Source organism: Macaca nemestrina, chromosome 5 (assembly GCF_043159975.1).
Source record: "Macaca nemestrina isolate mMacNem1 chromosome 5, mMacNem.hap1, whole genome shotgun sequence".
Lineage (NCBI taxonomy): Eukaryota > Metazoa > Chordata > Mammalia > Primates > Cercopithecidae > Macaca > Macaca nemestrina.
In genome coordinates this window covers 41,316,378-41,337,587 of record NC_092129.1, presented here as the reverse complement: position 1 = coordinate 41,337,587, position 21,210 = coordinate 41,316,378, and the positions used below count along the sequence as shown (strand labels likewise).

Sequence of the window (21,210 nt, the reverse complement as noted above, 5' to 3'; positions counted from 1 at the left end):
GGTTTAGGGAGAACAGCAGGGAGGTTGCAGAGGGAGCTGTCCTTGCACGAGTATCCCAGGAATGGACACTACTGTGATCAACCATGTGTGGAACAAGGCACATTGTTTATTAAAAGTGTTTGCTAAAGAAAAAATGCTCGTCATCACTGGCCATCAGAGAAATGCAAATCAAAACCACAATGAGATACCATCTCATACCAGTTAGAATGACAATCATTAAAAAGTCAGGAAACAACAGGTGCTGGAGAGGATGTGGAGAAATAGGAACGCTTTTACACTGTTGGTAGGATTGTAAACTAGTTCAACCATTGTGGAAAACAGTATGGTGATTCCTCAAGGATCTAGAACTAGAAATACCATATGACCCAGCCATCGCATTACTGGGTATATACCGAAAGGATTATAAATCATGCTGCTATAAAGACACATGCACACGTATGTTTATTGCAGCACTATTCACAATAGCAGAGACTTGGAATCAACCCAAATGTCCATCAGTGACAGACTGGATTAAAAAAATGTGGCACATATACACCATGGAATACTATGTAGCGATAAAAAAGGATGAGTTCGTGTCCTTTGTAGGGACATGGATGCAGCTGGAAACCATCATTCTCAGCGAACTATCGCAAGAACAGAAAACCAAACACCGCATGTTCTCACTCATAGGTGGGAATTGAACAATGAGATCACTTGGACTCGGGAAGGGGAACATCACACACTGAGGCCTATTATGGGTAGGGGGGAGGGGAGAGGGATTGCATTGGGAGTTATACCTGACGTAAATGACGAGTTGATGGGTGCAGCACACCACCATGGCACAAGTATACATATGTAACAAACCTGCATGTTGTGCACATGTACCCTAGAACTTAAAGTATAATAAAAAAAAAAAAAGAAAGGACTTTGTCCTTCCACCATGAAATTGGTTTCCTTGAGGCCACTAGGAGTTTCTGATTTCAATTGAAGTTACTGTTTAAAAACATTTATTTTTGAAAAGTGGAAATTTTAGAGGAGAATTACATGGAGACAGTACTTTTTTATTTCCCCCAGGATAAGAGAAATCCATATACACTGTATACCAATATATAAATAATGAAATATGTGGACAAGATGAAGTGATGTCAGTCATTCAACAATTCCATGAAATTTCTCGATGTCCTGCAAGATTTTGTTATGCAATTAAGATATAAAGAAACTACATGAAAAACAGACGGTCTTCAAATGCCCCTGATAAAAATTCCTTTTAGATGTAAGATACTACAGTTAACCTGCCATTTCAGAAGACACGCGAAAGAAGACCACACATTTTAAAAAGTATACCATCACTAGGACAATCATGCATTGTTTAATGACAGGGCTATGTTCAGAGACATGCGTCCTTAGGCAATTTTGTCATTGTGCAAACATCCTAGAGTGGACTTACACAAACCTAGATGGCAGAGCCTACTAGATGCCCAGGCCGTATGGTATGGCCTGTTGGTCCCGGGCTACAAATTTGTATGGTGTGTTACTATACTGAATATTGTGGGCAATTTTAACACAGTGGTAAGTGTTTGTGTGTCTAAACATACAAAAGGTATAGTAAAATACAGTATTATAGTCTTATGGGACCCCTGTAGTATATGCGATGCATCCTTGACTGAAATGTTATTATACAGCACATGATTGTACATTCATTTCCTAGATCTGCTGGCTGAGAAGACCCAGATCTTGGTTTCTAAATGCCATTCTTCAATAAAAGGAATTGGGTTTCCTTGGAGCAGTGGTTGATTCTGGGCTGGGGGCAGGGGAAATAAAAGATAAGATTGTAGCTGGGCATGGTGTCTCACCCCTGTACTCCTAAGGCTTTGTGAGGCCAAGGCAAGAGGATCACTTGAGGCCAAGAGTTTGAGACCAGCCTGGCTAAAATATCAAGACCCTGTCTCTAAAAAAATAAAAATAAATTAGCCAGACATAGTGGTGCATGCCTATAGCTACTTGGGAGGCTGAGGTGGGAGGATCGCTTGAGCCCAGGAGATAGAGGCTACAGTGAGCTACGATTGCACCACTGTACTCCAGCCTGGGTGACACAGCGAGACCCCATGTCATAAATAAATAAATAAATACCTGCCAGAAATAAGAAAGTGTCAAAAAGGATGGAGATTTATTGAAAGGACACTATAGCCAACCTGAAAATGTTCCCAATAGTCTAAGCCAGAACAATCTGAACAATAAAATAATGATCATATTGGATTATAGATTATAGAATAAAATAAGCGTCCATGAGTCCATATTAATATAAATAATTGAATAAATAAATATATAGATGAGAAAGGTTAGCTTTTTGTTATAGTAGAGTTGCGATTGATAAATGAAAATGAATGAGGAAAACAGAAAATCACCAGTAGGCAAACACCACAGTAATAATTATTGCAGGCAAGGACCATCAATGACTGCTAAAGTAGGCCAAAGAATGAGGAGAAACAGGATGTGTGAATGGTTTTCAAAGTGTCTCCCCACAAGATATTTACTAACTGCCAAGAGAAAACAGTAATTTTATAGTGAAGGAATGTGGTAGACACCCCCTCAACCAAATGATCAAGGTAAGCATCACTAGTAAGAAGACATATCAGCGTCATATACCTCCTGATAGGATGCACTGAGAAGGACACAGCATCACACTGTGGTGTTCTTGCCAAAAATACACAGCCCCAACCTCATCACAACAAGACATCAGTGAACCTCAAATAAAAGACATGGTACAAAAACCTGACCAGTACTCCTCAAAAGGGTGAAGGTCTTGAGAAATAAAGAAATACTAGTTACATATTGGAAGAGACTAAGGTGACGTGACAACTAATTATAATGAGGGATCCTTGATCAGAAAAAGGACATTGGTAGGCAAACTGGTGAGATTCAAATAATGTCCATAGATTAGTTAATAGTATTGTATCAAAGCCGGGCGTGGTGAATCACATCTATAATCCCAGCACTTTGGGAGGTGGAGGTGGGAGGATTGCTTGAGCCTAGAGTTTGAGATCACCCCAGGCAGTGGGGTAAAAACCCATCTCTACATAAAAAATACAACAATAAGTCAGGCATGGCGGTGTGTGCCTGTGGTCCCAGTTACTAGGGAGGCTGAGACGAGAGGATAAGCTGAGCCCAGGAGGTCAAGGCCACAGTGAGCTGAGATTGTGCCACTGCACTCTGGCCTGGGGGACAGAGTGAGACCCTGTCTCAAAAAAAAAAAAAAAAGAAGTATTGTATCAATGTTAATTTCCTGGTTTTGATAATAGTGCCAGAGGTATATAAACTGTTAAAGTGAGGGCAAGTGGCTGAAGGCTATACAAGAACTCTCTGCACTATTTTTGCAACTTCTGTTATCCTAAAATTATTTCAAAATAAAAAGTAAAAAAAAAAAAAAAAAAAGTGTTTAATCTTTTTTCCAAAAGGAACACACAGAACAGAGAGTACAGTACAAGTCCCTTAAGAATTTGTTTTTTCTCAGACTATTTTCTCACTTGTCATCAAGAATCAACTTTTAAATTATTGGCAGCATTAGTCCTCTAGTACAGGCTGCTTGTGGGTGACCAGATGCAGTAATGCTGAGCACAGAGACTATGATGGCAGTGCTAAGGTAAGAGTATTGATAATGTAAGCATACTTCCTATATTAACAATAATTGTTAAAAGCTGCTTCAAGCACTTGATATTACCACCAGTTGTTAAACTGAATCAAGCACGTGCTCCAAGTTCACATTAATGTGAATTGAACAGCATTGTATACGTACGAGGAGCTTCATGCAAGTGTGATACACTGCACTCACAAGTATTACGATCTTACTAAGCATTAGAAATACCCTGTGTTAAAGCAGCTTGGTCTAGGCCAAGTGTGGTGGCTCATGCCTATAATCCTAGCACTTTGGGCGGCCAAGGCGGGCAAATCACATGAGGCCAGGAGTTTAAGACCAGCAACATGGTAAAACCCTGTCTCTACCAAAAATACAAATATTAGCCAGGTGTGGTGGTGCATGCCTATAATCCCAGCTACTCAGGAGGCGGAGGCAGGAGAATCGCTTGAACCTGGGAGGCAGAGGTTGCAGTGAGCTGAGATTGTGCCACTGCACTCCAGCCTGGGTGACAAAGTGAGACTCCATCTCGGAAAAAAAAAAAAAAAAACAAAACAAAAAAAAAAAAGAAAAGAAAAAGAAACTTGGTCTAGTTATTTTCCTCTGGGGAAGTAACCATTTGAGTGGGAATAGTTTTGTTGTTGATCCCATCATGCTGGTTTGGAAACAATGCACTGGCCCCACTTTCCCACTCATAGGCTTTAAGGCCCCCTTGAGTCCCAATGTTTCTCCTGACACATGGCTTTCTCCTGACAGTCCCCTCTGCTTTACATTGTTCCCAGAGGGTCCTGGGCCACCGTTCGAGCTTCCTTATCTCAAATACCTGTCCCTCTTTCTCTATCAAACCAAGGCTCCCCTCCTCCAGAACTCTGCATAGGCCTTCAGCCTCTATGAATCCTTCAGTGAGTGAGGAAACTACCACTGGATTTAGTCATTGCAAATGTACTTTATTTACCCCTTAGCACCCTTACTACATGTATGTGTTAGGGTTCTTCAAAGAAACAGAACCAACAGGATACATAGAGATATATAAGAGAAGATTTATTATGGGTATTGGCTCATGTGATTATGGAGGCTGAGAAGTTCCACCATATAACATCAGTAAACTGGAGAACCAAAAAAGCTGGTGGTATAATCAGTCTGACTCCAAAGGCCTGAGAACCAGGGGAGCTGACTGTAATTGAAGGCCTGAGAACCAAGAGCTTCGATATCCAAGAGCAGGAGAAGGTGGATGTCCCAGCTCAAGAAGAGAGAAAGAGAATTCACATTTTCTGCATCTTTTTGTTCTATTCAGGTCCTCAGTGGATTGGATGATGCCTTCCCACAATGGAGAGGGCCATCTTCTTTACTAAGTGCATTGATTCAAATGCTAATCTCTTCTGGAAACACCCTCACCCCTCACAGACACATCCAAAATAATATTTACCAGCTATCTGGCCATCCTTAGCCCAGTCAAGTTGACATATAAAATTAACCATCTCAATATACATGTGAATTATATATATAACTAGGTCTATACCTGAGATAATCTGAGATATTTATAGCTATATTCATTTGCACTTATAATTTCATGTTATATTTGCATGTGCTCTCAGCACTCTTCTGTATATTTGCCCTAATTCTCCTTTAGATTGCCATCTCTTTGAGAAAAAAGACCAGATGTTCTATGTCATTTGCATATTTTACAATGTCTAATCCGATGACATGCACTCAGGGAGCCACCATGAAAGACCAAAATAACAAAGCACTGCATGAACTTACAATTTTCTACTTTCTTTAAATTATTTCAGAGAATTTTTAATGTCATATATACATATGTAAAATGATAATTTTAAGTTTACAGAATTAAGAGGATATTTAAATATAATAGGATTAGAAATTTTCCTTCCCTAAAAGTGAGATTATAGTCAACAGGACTACAAACCTTTTTACATTATTTAAAAATTTCAGTTTAGGGCCGGGCACAGTGACTCATGCCTGTAATCCCAGCACTTTGGGAGGCCAAGGCAGGGGATCACCTGAGGTCAGGAGTTCGAGACCACCCTGACCAACATGGAGAAACCCCATCTCTACAAAAATACAAAATTAGCCAGACATGGTGGCGTATGCCTATAATCCCAGCTACTCAGAAGCCTGAGGCAGGAGAATTGCTTGAACCCAGGAGGTGGAGGTTGCAGTGAGCCAAGATCGTGCCATTGCACTCCAACCTGGGCAACAAGCGCAAAACCCCATCTAAAAAAACAAAAACAAAAATTCAGTTTAGAAATCATAACAGAAATGTAAGACTAATTATAGAAAGTTTTAAAAGGTCTAATCTTGTCCTCTAATTTAATCTAGAATCATATTTTCTTAAATTATTTTAAAATTACTGTATTGCTTTCTAAATACAAATAACCCTAGTAGGAATACCCTTCCATTCTGCCAACAGTTTTTGAAGACGTAATATGTTTAGCCCCTGCAATCAGTGCTGGGTTTACAAAACTAAAACACATGATTTTGACTTACTCCTACTACACTATCAATACATTAAGAAATGGGATTTTGGAATAAGAGATGAGATAGAGTAGAGGTGATGTTTGGTTAGCCTTAAGAGTTAAAGCGTGAGGACATGGAAAAATTGGAATCCTTGTACACTGTTGTTGGGAATGTAAAATGATACAGCTGCTATGGAAAACAGTATGATGGCTCCTCAGAAATTAAAAATAGAAGCAAGCACCCTTGTGAACCAGCAATTTCTCTTCTGGGTATATATTCAAAAAAAATAAAAGAAGGATTTCAAAGAGACATTTGCACATTCATATTCATAACAGTACTCTTTACAATTGCCAAGAGGTGGAAGCAACCCAAGTGTCTGGCAACAGATGAATGGATAAACAAAATGTGGTATATACATATAATGGAGTATTATTGAGTCTTAGAAAGGAAGGAAATTCTGACCCATGCTACAACATGGATAAACCTTGAGGGCATTATGCTATGTAAAATAAGCCAGTCACAAAAAGACAAATAGTATATGATTCCATAATTTTATGGCTTTTTCACTCCTGTAGTTCAGCAAGTGGGAGGGAGTGGCACCCAGTGGCTTCTTCTCTCCCATCATTCGGCAAGTGGGAGGGAGTGTTACAGCTCTATTACTCCTGCCGCCCACAGCTTGGCGAGCAGGAGTGCTACATCCCTTTCAATCCCACAGTTCAGTGAGTCCCATGACCAAGAGGAATAAGGTACACAGACATTGGAGAGTGAGTAAAGCAGAGTAGAATTTAATTGAGTGACAGAAAGAAAGTTCTCAGCCTTGAGAGGGGACCTGAAATTGGGTAGCCATCTGTGAGGCTGAGTCTGGGGATTTTATGGGCTTAGAATGGGAGTGGGTGCATGCTGATTGGTTCATGGGTGGTCTTGGAAAAAGCACAACTTGACTGGTTAAAAGGCATCATTCAGAAGGAAGCAATTTTGAGAGAGTAGGTAAGATGGGGATAGAAGTTTTCACTCTGGTTGTGGACTGTCTCCGGAATTGGCAGCTTGCTTCTCAGGCTTTAAACTGTCCTTGGCTTTAAGGTCAGGTTTCACTGGAGACCGATCCCTGTCTGCCTAGGAATTTGTCTGTCTTCTGTCACTATAAATGTGAGGTATCTAGAGTAGTCAAATTCATAGAAATAGAAAATAGAATGGTAGTTTCCAGAAACTGAGGAGAAGGAGTAATGGGGAGTTGCTGATGGGTAGAGTTTGAGTTTTGCAAAATGAAAATGTTCTGGAGATTGGTAGCATAGCACTGTTAGTATACTTAACACTACTGAACTGTATACTCAGAAATGATTAAGATGGTAAAATTTCTGTCATGCACTTCTTAAAACCACTATACAGAATTTTAAAGGAGGGATAAAGCAAGCCAGGTCTATGTAAACCAGGCTTTGAAGAAGGACACTCTAGTTTTTGTTACAATCAAAAGATGATGAGTTCTCTTTAGATTGTTGAATTTAAGGTGCCTACTCAACAGTAATGTCCAGGATGTTCTAGATGTAATAGGACTGGGGCTAGAGGTGTAGAGTTTGTCATCCACACGTCAGAAGTACTTAACCTTCATGGATTTGAATGAGCTCATCTATGGAGCAAAAGTAGAAACATGAAAAAGTGAAGGATAGAACCCCAGCTTCCAGCTTAAAAAGGGGGCAGGTAGTAGATAAAAAGGTTCTGAAGAAGCAAAATAGCAGCCAGAGATTTAGAGGAAAATACTGTTCACAGATCAAGTAGGGTAAAGATAAAAGTTACCTAGAGGATTTGGCTGGTGGGACTTTGATGACCTTGCCAAAGCGCCCATATAAGAATGATGGGATGGGGTCCTCCATTGCTCCCACTGGACTCCCCTACTCTACACAGGGGCTCTTAACGTGTGGTTCATGAACTTGGGAGAGGCTTCAGGAGTCTGTGCAAATATAGCAAAATCTAGGTAAAACCAGGAAATCTAGGCAAAATGTTGCATGAATGTGTTTTTATTCTGGGGAGAGTTTTTATGACTTTCATCAGATTTTTAGTAGGTTCCATGATCTGATAAATATTCTATGTGCCAGAGTATATGGAGTCAAAATTCAATATTTCTGCTACCTTGATTTCACTTAAATTATGACTGTAATTCCTTTTTGTGGACCAAGTTTAAGGATTTAATCACAATTTATAATATTTTTTCTTATGGGAAGATATTATTAACAAAAAATAGCCAAACTCTGTATACTATTTAGAAGTTTATTCTGAACCAAATATGAATGACTATGGCCTGTGACAGAGCTTCTGGAGGTCCTGAAAACATGTGCCCAGGGCAGTTGGGTTATAGCTCGGTTGTATACATTCTAGGGAGACAGAAGTTACAGGCAAACACATAAATCAATATATGTAAGGTAGATATTCAGCCCAGCAAGGCAGGACATCTGGCAGGGATTGGGAGGTGGGGAGGTGGTTGGGGTCCCAGGTCATAGGTAGATTCGAAGATTGGCAGTTGGTTGAAAGAGTTAAGCTTTGCCTGAAGAGTTGAAGTCAGCATAAAGAAATGCTTGAGTTAAGATAAGGGCTATTGTGGAAGCCAAGGTTCTTATTATGTAGATGAAGCCCCTAAGTAGCAAACTACAGAGAGAATAGATGGTAAAATCTCTTATTGGACCTTAAAAAGTGTCAGACTCTTAGTTGAATCTCTCCGGGATCAGGAAAAGACCTGGAAAGGGAAGGGATTGTCTACAGAATGCAGATTTCCCCGACAAGTGATGACTTTGCAGGACCATTCCAAAATATGTCAAATAAATATATTTTGGGGCAAAATACTGTGACTTCCTTTATGGCCTGTTGTTTGTCATGGGATGCTATACTAGAGTCAGGTTGGAATTTGGTATCCTATTGCTACAAAGAGTCTGTTTTGTCAGCCTTATGATCTTTATTTTAATGGTATTGCTGGTCAGTCGTGCCTAAACTCCAAAGGGAGGAGGTATAACAAGGAATATCTGACCTTTCTTCCCATCATGGCCTGAGCTAGTTTTTTCAGGTTTTCTTGGGGATCCCCTTGACCTGGGGGTAGGTGGTTCTTCAGTCAGTTGGGGGGCTTAGAATTTTATTTTTAGTTTACAGTATCATCCAAGTTTTTTGTTTGTTTGTTTGTTTGGAGACTGAGTCTCGTTCTGTTGCCCAGGCTAGAGTGCGGTGCCACGATCTCGGCTCACCACAGCCTCTGCCTCCTGGGTTCAAGTGATTCTCCTACCTCAGCCTCCCAAGTAGCAATGCCACCATGTCCGGCTAATTTTTGTATTTTTAGTAGAGACGGGATTTCACTATGTTGGCCAGGCTGGTCTCAAACTCCTGACCTCATGATCTGCCCGCCTTGGCCTCCCAAAGTACTGGGATTACAGGCATGAGCCACCGTGCCCAGCCACAATATCATCCAAGTTCTAAACTGACATGCAGATGATGTCATGTTATACAGTGTGTTTAAATTGGAAACTTGTAGCTTCTATAGTTTAAATTTCAACGGTTAGTCAACAGGTTAAAGGAGAACACGCACTAGAAATCAGCCTAATAGTCAAAGAGAGATAGTCTTACTAACGTATCAGCCTGTGTGTGGCATTTTCAGCACCTGCTCTGCATCCCCTTACATTTTGGATGTTATAGGCAGAAAGTATTCTGCATACTCACATGTGTTTACATAATCTCTGTATATCTCAGTTTCCTTATCTGTAAGCAAGTTAATAGTTGCCAGATATTGTGTAATCTGAAAATGAATTTTACTTGTATAAACACTTTTAAATATTCTTTTTTTTTTTTTTTTTTTTTTTTTTTTTTTTGAGACGGAGTCTCACGCTGTTGCCCAGGCTGGAGTGCAGTGGCGCGATCTCGGCTCACTGCAAGCTCCGCCTCCCGGGTTCCCGCCATTCTCCTGCCTCAGCCTCCTGAGTAGCTGGGACTACAGGCGCCCGCCACCGCGCCCGGCTAATTTTTTGTATTTTTAGTAGAGACGGGGTTTCACTGTGGTCTCGATCTCCTGACCTTGTGATCCGCCCGCCTCGGCCTCCCAAAGTGCTGGGATTACAGGCTTGAGCCACCGCGCCCGGCCAACACTTTTAAATATTCTTAAAGGGTTTTTACATCTTTGCCTTTCTTTCAGATTTCTAGCATTTTCCCCACATATGTGCAATGTGAATATGTATTGATCATTCTTGAATTAGATCATTCTGTTTGAATTAGATAATATCTTGTGAATTTTGCAAGTTCAATAGAAGAACAAATCTGAGTGCCCAGAAATCCATCCTCACTTTTGGAAAAGCAGTTTGGAATATATCTTATTGATGGCGGGGCAGGAGGGTAGCACTCATATCTTAAGAAATTAAGGCAATGAGTCATATTTTATAAACGCTACCATTGATATTATGCCAAACAGAACTAAGGCCACATTTCAGCCTTGCATCTGAGAGTGATACTGCTGATCAAGAAGACTTGGATGTAGAAGACGACCATGAGGAACAGCCTTCAAATCAAACTGTCCGAAGACCTCAGGCTGTCATTGAAGATGCCGTGGCTACCTCAGGCGTGAGCACGCTTAGTTCTACTGTGTCTCATGATTCCCAGAGTGCTCACCGGTCACTGAATGTACAGCTTGGAAGGATGAAAATAGAAACCAATAGGTAAGTCCTACACTGAAATGGGTTGGTTTCTATTCTTTTACTTTTACTAAAGGGCATGTGTTTTTGGTCTACAGAATATGACTCCCATATCCCATTCGTGGAAACTTGATTGAATGCCTTTCTTTATAAAACAAGAGAGGTTTAGTTTAGCCTCTTTTGTCAAATACCACTTTCTGCCTCTACCAATTTAAGCCTTTTTCAGCAGCATTTGATTACTTCTTCATCTCCAAGTGCCCTAAGATTTTTCCAGTAGCTTCGTTATAGCCTCATGGACTGTCTAAGAAACAGGCTCAGAGCAGCATGTACCTTCCGGTAGATAGCTGAAAGAATAGAAAGCTCATGTTTTTGAAAGCCCAGTCAAGTTCTTATAGGAGAGGAAGATTACTGAGGTCGAGGGAACAAAACTAATTAATGGTGCTAAAGATTTGTATTTTAGAACCTAAAAAGGAAGATAGTTGACCACATTTATGATTCTATTTTGTTTTTGATATATTATAACATATCTGGAGTATAATTTGCCTTTGATAATTTGGTAGCATAGAACCCACAAGATCAGATTATTAAGTTAACAGCAAATGTTTCCTGTTCTTCACAGTTGTTGTTGGTACAGTTCAAGGTCTGAATTTTTATGATTTGTAGCTTCCTGTGCTGCCTACAGTTGACATGTGGGAAACTAACTTTATTACTCTGGGTTTGCATTAAAAACTTTTTTTTAAGTGAATCAATAACAGTTGTTCAAATATTTAGAAACCTTAATTGAAAATTCTAGTTGTTCACCAGGGAGATTAAAAATATCTTATTTCCAGTCATAAAGTTTAGGTTTTTAAAGGCAGGCTGGTACACCAAAATGAGTACAAGTGGTGAAAGCTCATCCTATATTCAGAAACATAAGATTTGGTTGCATGGTTAAGTAAATTCATATAGACACATCTTCTATGATGTGCACAGAGCAGTCTTATTTTAATAAAGGGAGTTGCCTCTTTGACTTTCATATCCCAATTTTGTTCTCTGAAACCCAGCTCTTGCCATCTCTACTATTTAGTGGGAAAGAACTTGGGTCTTTTCTCTTCTGAGACTTCATGGAAATCTTGGTTTCCCTCATTCCTCCTCTTCTCAAGCAAGAGTCCAAGGATAACACCCCATCATTATGGAAGTTGTCTGATAGTCACTTATCTCTAGGTTACTCTCTGTTGCCCAGTCCTGAGTGGTGGTGTTTTTTGGACTCCTGCTGTGATCTCTGGAGGAGGAAAGTTCACTCATTACTGTTTTGGTTGACCCCTTCCCACCCACAACTTCTGGTTAGAATTACACAGATAGTAAAGCTACTTTGTTTACCAAAGAGCTGGTACATCTGCTTTTCTGGTCCTGAAACCTCCTGTCTACACACCTGGCAATGTCAATAGGACCTGCCTCTCCTAATGCAGCCTAGACACAACTCCTTTTCCTTCTCTCCTTGGCCTATTTGCTTAGCGTTGTGCTCACCGCCCTGGCGCCACTGTCTGTCTACCACGCTTGGGCCATCTGCAGTCCCTGAGGGCTTCCGGCCGCTTTCTTCACAGCTTCCTCCTTTCTCTTCTGAGGGTCTCTTTGTTCTAGCTGAGGGCCTGCTTCTCACATCTGCCCATCTCTGTTGGAAAGACTAGCATTTACCCACATTTCTTTATTACATTAGTACGTAACTGCAGTTTTCACAACAACTCACACATTTTTGCTTTTTCCTCTACATATTTACATTTGAATCTGTGAAATCTACAGATAATCAGCCTCGTTTTTCCTTTTTCAGTAATATCTCCCACTGCTCTCCATCACCCGCAGAAAAGTGACATGAGGGACGATGTTTGCTTCATCCTTGATTTGAAGAAAGGACAGCAGCTTTAGTACAAAAACCAAGTAATCGAAATAAGGGACCAGTCCTGTCCATGTTGGTCCTTCTAATTTTCAGTTGAATACTACCTGAAATATAAAGGCATACTTACTGCAAAATGAATCTAGAGGAAATGTTACTGTGTTTTTAGGAAAGGTTGTAGCTCTCATATTAAAAATTGTAAGCTTAGAATATTTAGGATGATCACTGATGAAGGGAAATCAGGTTTATCCTGCTCGGAGGATCACCTGAGCCCAAGAGGTTGAGGCTGCAGTAAGCCATGATTGCACCATTGCGCTCCAGCCTGAGTGATACAGCAAGACCCTGTCTCAAAAACAAAAACAAAAACAAAAACCTATCTCAAGAAGAGCTGCCTGTTTATCTAATTTCCCTATCCTGCAGTTCTGGAATTACCCACCAATCCACCTCACCACTCCTGCCCATCCAAGGTTAAAAATTGACCTCATGGCAGATCTTGCCATACTTTTTTGGAACAGAAAGGCAGACAGTTGCCTTGATTTCAAAATATTGCACTACTAAATAAACACAAAGTAAAAATAAAAATTGATATACTGGATTGTTCTTAAGATAAATACCTCTAAGAGCTGGATTTGGAGCAAATGAGGTGGGCTGTCAATGCTCTGCTTCCAGTGTTAAAGTTCTGGTGTTTAAGGTGTTAAAGGAAAGCTTCAGACAAATTAAATTTAATGGAGTTTAATTGAACAAGAAAAAAATAATTTGTGAATCAGGTGGCCTCCAGAATCACGGCAGATTCAGAGAGACTTCAGGGATGCCTCATGGCCAGAACAAATTTACAGCAAATAAAAGTAAAAGTGACGTTCAGAAATCAGAAGTGTACAGAAAGAGCTAGATTTGTTATGGGTTGGTGTTCACCTTATTTGAACACTCAGCAGCATATGAGTGGTTGAAGTATGGCTGCTGGGATTAGCCAAGACTCAGCTATGGTTACAGACGCACACTCCTAAGTTAGGTTTTCAATCTTGTCTACCTGTTAAGTTATAGTTTGTCCACGAGGACTCAAATATGCAAGTACAGAGTCCTTCTCAGTCCACATTTCATTCACTTTAACAAAAGATAAAAGGAAAATTACATAGGTTAAACTCTAGAAAATGTCACTTTGTTCGTTGAGAAAACAGTAAGAAGATACCATCACCATCCTATACATATAAATTAGCAAGTAGGACAAAAATACATACCAGATCAAAAAACTGCCAACTTAAACATTCACACGGAGCTTGCTGCCCATTTCTTTGGATATCATTTGTTTTGGAGTAGATAAGAAGGTTCCCTCCAACCCTCTGCTCCCTCTGCTAGCTTTTAGTTCATGCTGCTTCATCCACCTCATTGTGCACCACACTTACCCTGCAGCTGTCTTTGTCAAACTATTTTCCTCCACCCACCTTCTCTGTCTACCTCTCATTGTGTTTTACTTTTGTCCCACCTCTGCTACTTACTCAGCTGTGATCCCTTCTCCTATCTGAGGATCTCATCTTTATGTCCTGTGGGAATTGGGTTGAGCCTGGGGGTCTGGGCAGGTTTCCTTCCCACTGAGCCCTGGAAAGGCTGTTTTCCAGGGACTGAGGCAGCAAGGAACAGAACAGCCCTTATTAAAGACCAGACACTGACTTGGCACTGTACCTATGCTGTCTCATTTAATGCTCACAATAAACTTTTCTGGAAGCTTTAGTTTTCTTTTTTACAAACAATTTGAAAACTGAAGCCTGGAGGCATTAGGTAATTTATCTAAGGTTAACACAGGAAGTGCAGAGCTGAACCAGGACACAAGCCCAGATCTGTCAGTTGCACGATGCTGCCTTCAGAGTATGTCAAGTGAAGCAGAAACAAACTTTTCGATGGAACTTGGTCTTGAGTTAAATCTATCAATACTCAGAAAATGAAACAAATAGAGCTTGTTAAGAGCTGTAGGTTATGCAATGATTTATCTCAATAATCTTAATAATGATATATTTTAAATTATTATTTCTGAATCCAAGTTACACTAAGATACTTTTCTAAAAAATTAGAGCACCACTTTTCATAACTTGGAATGTTTTCTTTGAGAAATTCTATTGGAAATGGTGAGTAGGTTACCAGTTGGCTCTCAGTTGCATAGCAAACCTTCTGTGGGTAAGAACTTTGGTATGAATATCACAGTTTCTCCTTGTTTCTTTGGGGACTGCATCAGATGCCAACTAGGAACTGAATGTACCAGGAACACAGCTATCCTTTTACCCGCTTCACCCCCTCCCCCTTAGAAGGGAGAGGACTAATAGTAACAATCACAATGGTAGCAACAACCATGAACATTTATTGAGAATTTGGTATGTGCCAGATATTCTAGGCGACCTCACCTATGACTATTTCTCAAATTTTCATAGTTTACAAAAAGTGATTACCTTTCTGATTTGCATTGATTATGGTATTATGCACATTTGCCAACTTTTTTAATGGGCGTCCATACATGTAAAATATAGGTCTGTTAATATCTGTATCCCATATTTATATTTTTGATATTTATGGTCATGAAAAGAAATAGCAGAACCCATCTCTGAGGATTTTGGCAGGCAATCTGTGGTGGAGGTTTTCAGTTCTTGTCTGCAGGCACAGTCTTCCAAAGCTTTGCTTCTGGACACGGGGGTCTGTGGACCTGCGACATCAGTGTCACTTGGGAGCTCATTATAAATACAGTCTCAGAACTCACTCCAGGGGCACTGGACCAGAATCTGTATTTCAATAAAATCAGGGGTATTCGTGCTTATTATAGCTCATGTCTAGAAGGTCACCCTAGACCTGGCACAATGGCACGTGCACACACCTATAATCCCAGAGCTTTGGGAGACTGAGGTGGAAAGACCATTTCAGGCCAGGAGTTCAGAGAACAGCTTGGACAACATAGCAAGACTCTGTCTCTACAAAAAAAAAAAAAAAACTCAAATTAGCCAGGCATGGTGGTGCATGCCTGTATTCCCAGCTGCTTGGAAAACTGAGATGGGAGGATCGCTTGAGTCCAAGAGTTTAAGGATGCAGTGAGCTATAATCGGGCAACTACACTCAGCCTAGGCAACAGAGAGAGACCTTGTATCTAAAAAATAAAAATAAAAATAGAAGGTCACCCTGTCACCTAATGTATTTTTCTTCTGCAGATTACTGGAAGAATTGGTTCGGAAAGAGAAGGAATTACAAGCACTCCTTCATCGAGCTATTGAAGAAAAAGACCAAGAAATTAAACACCTGAAGCTTAAGTCCCAACCCATAGGTGAATAGCAGAAAATTTTATAGTAATACTGTTCAGCCAGGCTGCCACAAAAAACCAAGCAAGCCAACACGAAGTTTTATTTGTGGCTAAGTCAGCATTTGTCACTTCTACCATGACTGCAAGCAGGAATTCCTTTAAAAAAAGAAATCTCATTTTTAACTCTAGCAAACTCATTTCTATAAGTACAGTAAAAATAGATTATTCATAATCATCTTTTCCTGAGATTACGTATTCCTGAGGTAAATAGGGCTCTCCATGTTTTTAATCTTCCTTTATTTTTAAAGATTTCACAATATTACTAGAATAAATAATACTATTTTTTGTCATTTTGCATCTATATTCTGTGTATTCTAGCTTTTTTCCTTATAATTTGAAGAGGCTTAAATAGAATAAAGATGTAGTAGTAAAAAGGCATAGGTGGGGAGAATGTTATTTAGCCCATTTAGAGGATAACAGAATTCTCAGTTATTTGTTTAGATATATGGCTCTTTCATAGTAGAAAAAGAGATTATGATCATTATATAGTTCTCTGCTAGTTGTGTTCGTCTTTATTGCATGAAAAACAGAGAGTATAATTTTGGCGCACAGAGTTTATTCTAAGAAACCATAAAATTGATATGAAAGTATAACGTAGGAGTATCATTTCATTATTGCTTTTGCTTCTTGTTTACTGGTAAATTCACTTGTCTGAGTTTTATTCATACTATCATTTATACTGCCAAACTCAATTGTTTCTATGAACTGTTCTCTGATAGAGCAAAATCTTTTAAAGTATCAATAAATGTCTGTTGATTGTGAGGGTCTCAGATGACCTCTGTTAGGTGAAACTAAGAATATCTTCCCAAAATTCTGTTCTAGAAATTCCTGAACTGCCTGTATTTCACCTAAATTCTCCTGGCACAAATACTGAAGATTCTGAGCTTACCGACTGGCTGAGAGTGAATGGAGCGGATGAAGACACTATAAGCCGGGTAAAGAAAACTGTCTGTGGGACAAGTATTCTTTCACTTCATTTCATAATGTTGGGTGCCTGCTATGTGACAGGCACAAGGGAGACACTGGTAAGCAAATCAGACCCAGCCTTGCCCTCCTGAGGCTTACAGACCAGGGTAGGCATGTGATAATCAGCTAACTCCACAGATACAAATGTGATTCTACACTGGTAAATTCTGTGAAGAAAAAGGTATCAGGTGTTATTAGACAGGGAGAGAGAGAGGTTGGGGAAGATTCTTGGAGAAGGGGATGAAAGAGCTGAAGGCTAACAGAATATGAGGGAGTAAATAGGCCAATTGTATGTATGTTCGGGAGGGGTGTGGGAGGGAGACCAGGGAAGAACCTTGTGCAGTGGGGCTGCAGTGTGTACAAAGACAGTGAGGCAGGCAAAAGCTCTGTGGTCCTGAGCCCCTTAGGAATTTAATATGTTTGAAATGAGAACCAGAAAAAGTGGGAAAAAAATAAAGATAGAATTTAAAAAATTCTTGTTTCTAATTCTTTGTATGTTAATTTTTATTTTATTTTATTTTTTTTATTTTATTTTGGAGACAAGGTCTCGCTCTGTTACCCTGGCTAGAGTGCAGTGACCATAGCTCCCTGCAGCCTTTGACCTGCTGGGTTCAAGTGATCCTCCCACCCTAGCCTCCTGAATAGTTGGGACTATGGACATAAACCATCATACCCAGCTAATTAAAAAAAAAAATTTAGAGAAAGGGTCTCGCTATGTTGCCCAGGCTGGTCTTAAACTCCTGGCCCCAAGTGATTCTCTCACCTCAGCCTCTCGAAGTATTGGGGTTACAGGCATGAACCACCATGCTAGGCCTGTTTGTTAAATTTTTGATTCTCTTTCAACATTATTAGACTCCACTAGGCAGCAGCTATTTTATTGCTACTTAATGAAATGAATCTAGTCGACTTATTTCAGAAACATTTTCTATACAAACCATATTTTACCTATAATAATCTAATTCCTTTGTGCTCCATATAGACTTTTTTTGATTTTGTTTTTTGAGACAGAATCTCACTCTGTCGCCCAGGCTGCAGTGCAGTAGTGCGATCTCAGCTCACTGCAACCTTCGCCTGCCAGGCTCAAGTGATTCTCCCGCCTCAGCCTCTCAAGTAGCTGGGATTACAGGCATATGCCACCATGCCCAGCTAATTTTTTGTATTTTTAGTAGAAACAGGTTTTCACCATATTGGCCAGGGTGGTCTCAAACTCCTGGCCTCAAGTGATCCACCCACCTCAGCCTCCCAAAGTGCTGAGATTACAAGCGTGAGCCACTGCATCTGGCCCCTATAGACTTTTGTAATGAGCGTGAATAGCATTTATGTTCATTATATGAACACACAGGCATACATTGAAAGATTGTAATATTTGATAGAGGGGCCCTCTTAATACAATATTGTTTTAATTTGTTTTATATTTAAATTTTTTAAATACATAAGAATAAAGATATCTCTTCTTTTGACTTGATAATTTATTAACTAAGAGAATTTCGGGCCGCCTTGGAAATCTACATTTAACAAGTTACAGCTGAATAAATTTAAACAACTCCAGAATATACATTCCTCTAACTTAGGCTCAAATCCCAATTACGGAATAGTAATTGATAATCTACTAAATAATTGCCCTTTCTTATTTGATTTCAAAGCTTCAGGACAGGTGCAGTGGCTCCCGCCTGTTATCCCAACATTTTGGGAAGCATAGGCAGATTGCTTGATGCCAGGTGTTGGAGATGAGGCTGGTCAATATAGTGAGACTTTGTCTCTCTCTATATATATAAAAAAAATAAAATTTAAAAATGTAAAGGTGCAGTTCAAATTAAGATTCTGCTTTTATGGTGAATTACAGTCAAGTGCCTTTGCTTAACCATGAAAAAATAAGTTCAGAAATTAAGCATAGGCAACACCTTTCCAGGAACACTTTTTATCCACTTGAGAAAAAACAAAGCTACATAGCATTGAACTTCTAAATACAAGATTTGTTTTTGAACAGCAGATGTGATTACAAGTGAGTCTCATCTGTTCATTAGAAGACCATTCAGAAGTTCTGTGTCACTTGTAATCTTTTTGCATTTGGAAGTTAATATGGATGCATTTGTATTTTTTTTTTGTATGGAGTCTCACTCTGTCACCCAGGCTGGAGTACAGTTGTTCAATCTCAGCCCACTGCAACCTCTGCCTCCTGGGTTCAAGTGATTCTCCTGCCTCAGCCTCCCAAGTAGCTGGGATTACAGGCACATGCCACCACGCCCAGCTAATTTTTTGTATTTTTAGTAGAGATGGGGTTTCACCACTTTGGCCAGGCTGGTCTCGAACTCCTGACCTCAGATGATCCGCCTGCCTCAGCCTCCCAAAGTGCTGGGGTTATAGATGTGAGCCACTGCACCCAGCCTGGATGCATTTATTTGTATTTATTGAGTAATAGGGAGGCCTTTCCCCTAATAATCACAGAAGATTGTGTTTTTAGTAATTTCATTTTTAGATTCATTTTTAATTATAGTCAAGGTTTACATTATAAATAGAGTTTGTGCTTTATTAAAGTTATATAAAACATCTTACTTTTGTTCATATTCTACTTTCTCTACAGTTTTTGGCTGAAGATTATACACTATTGGATGTTCTCTACTATGTTACACGTGATGACTTAAAATGCTTGAGACTAAGGTACCACTTTTCTTTCTGTTGTCACGATAGAAAGAGTACCAGGCTAATATAAGAAAGTCTGAGTACCTGCCCAGGCTGGGTCTCTAATTAGCTTTGCAGTTCTGGACAGAGCTCTCTAGTTCTTAGCTGCTCTGAGTAAACTGAGTTAGTTGGACCATTCTATTTTTGAGGGCTCTAATAACCAATATTTCTATATTAGTAAGTGAAAATCAACTGGAAGAATTTTTTTGAATAATATGCAGACTAAGTCCATGCAGATATTCTGAAGCTGCCTTACACAAATGCTTTAATTGAGTTCATGATGGTGTTATACTCAATAAATATTTGGAGGAGGTGCTGACTTGCCCTCCAAAAGCCTGGTATAATCTGATATAATTTATTATTAATTAAGGCCAAGCATATAACTTTTTTTTTTTTTTTTTTCCCGAGACGGAGTCTCGCTTTGTCACCCAGGCTGCAATGCAGTGGCGTTGATCTCGGCTCACTGCAAGCTCCGCTTCCCAAGTTCACGCCATTCTTCTGCCTCAGCCTCCCGAGTAGCTGGGACTACAGGTGCTCGCCACCATGCCCAGCTAATTTTTTTGTGTTTTCAGTAGAGACAGGGTTTCACCGCGTTAGCCAGGGTGGTCTCAATCTCCTGACCTCATGATCTGCCTGCCTCAGCCTCCCAAAGTGCTGGGATTACAGGTGTGAGCCACCACACCCAGCCCAAGCAGAAAACTATTATACCCACCATTATAAAGACACATTTCAAAAATGCTGAAAATCTGAAATGATGTTTTGGGACACAGCAGTTTGTGGGAGTGAAAAGAGAAGGAATGGAGGGAAGATGAGAAAATATATACAAAAAGAATACATAATAACTGATCAGACTTTGGGATCTTCTTCTGACCAGAGCAGATGAAAGCTAAGAAGTCACTTTTCTATTTCAAGGGCAGTGTTTCAAATGAAATGTTCTTTTCACCATGTTCTTGTGTCTTTCAACAGGGGAGGGATGCTGTGCACACTGTGGAAGGCCATCATTGACTTTCGAAACAAACAGACTTGACTGTTGCTCAATTTAATCTTCAATGGAAATTCTAAAAATTAATACAGATCTGACCTTCTTAGGGGTGGGAAAATCGAAGGGAGAGGAGAAAGGAGCTGCACTTTAAATCCAGTATTTGTTTACTCACGTTAAAAAAAAAAAAACAGACAAAACACACTGAAATTTCCTAACTACATCTATTTCTATAATTTTTAAGGACTCTTCATAAGGACTCTTAAAATAATCCTGAACATTAGAACCCTAACGTTCAGGAAGATTTTAATCTAAGCATTTTTATGGAAATATTTTTAATGCAGCAGCTATTGCACTTCAGCCAAATGTTTATTTCACACAAAACGGATGTAACATTTCATGTGATTGTGCACCACTGGAACAAAACCAAAATGTGACCATAACTTTTTAGGCTTCTGTGTGTTCGTAATATGCTCTAATAATCTGAGTAGAAATGCATAATTTCAATTACTGTATAAAGTTTATGTTTTTTTAAGTGTGCAGAATCTGAGAGCAATGGTTTTTACTTCTCTGTGTTAATTGTAATATTGACTATATTTTGTAACTTAAGTTTCTGACCTGTCGTACATTTGTTTGAGTCGTTTA

At 39.7% G+C, this 21,210-nt stretch overlaps 1 protein-coding gene across 5 annotated transcripts in view; it reads left to right on the top strand.

The window, feature by feature from the left end:
• Positions 1-20,765, top strand: part of LOC105465677 (mitogen-activated protein kinase kinase kinase 5) — a 243,220-nt gene extending 222,455 nt beyond the window's left edge. For all 5 annotated transcript variants that reach the window (XM_011714252.3, XM_071096505.1, XM_011714250.3 and 2 more), the window contains 5 exons: positions 10,521-10,764; positions 15,793-15,905; positions 16,764-16,876; positions 19,489-19,565; positions 20,553-20,765. In XM_011714252.3, the coding sequence (XP_011712554.1) occupies positions 10,521-10,764; positions 15,793-15,905; positions 16,764-16,876; positions 19,489-19,565; positions 20,553-20,613 (608 nt within the window). In that variant the 3' untranslated portion in view covers positions 20,614-20,765. The remainder of the gene's footprint in view (positions 1-10,520; positions 10,765-15,792; positions 15,906-16,763; positions 16,877-19,488; positions 19,566-20,552) is intronic.
• The last annotated feature ends 445 nt before the right edge of the window (positions 20,766-21,210 follow it).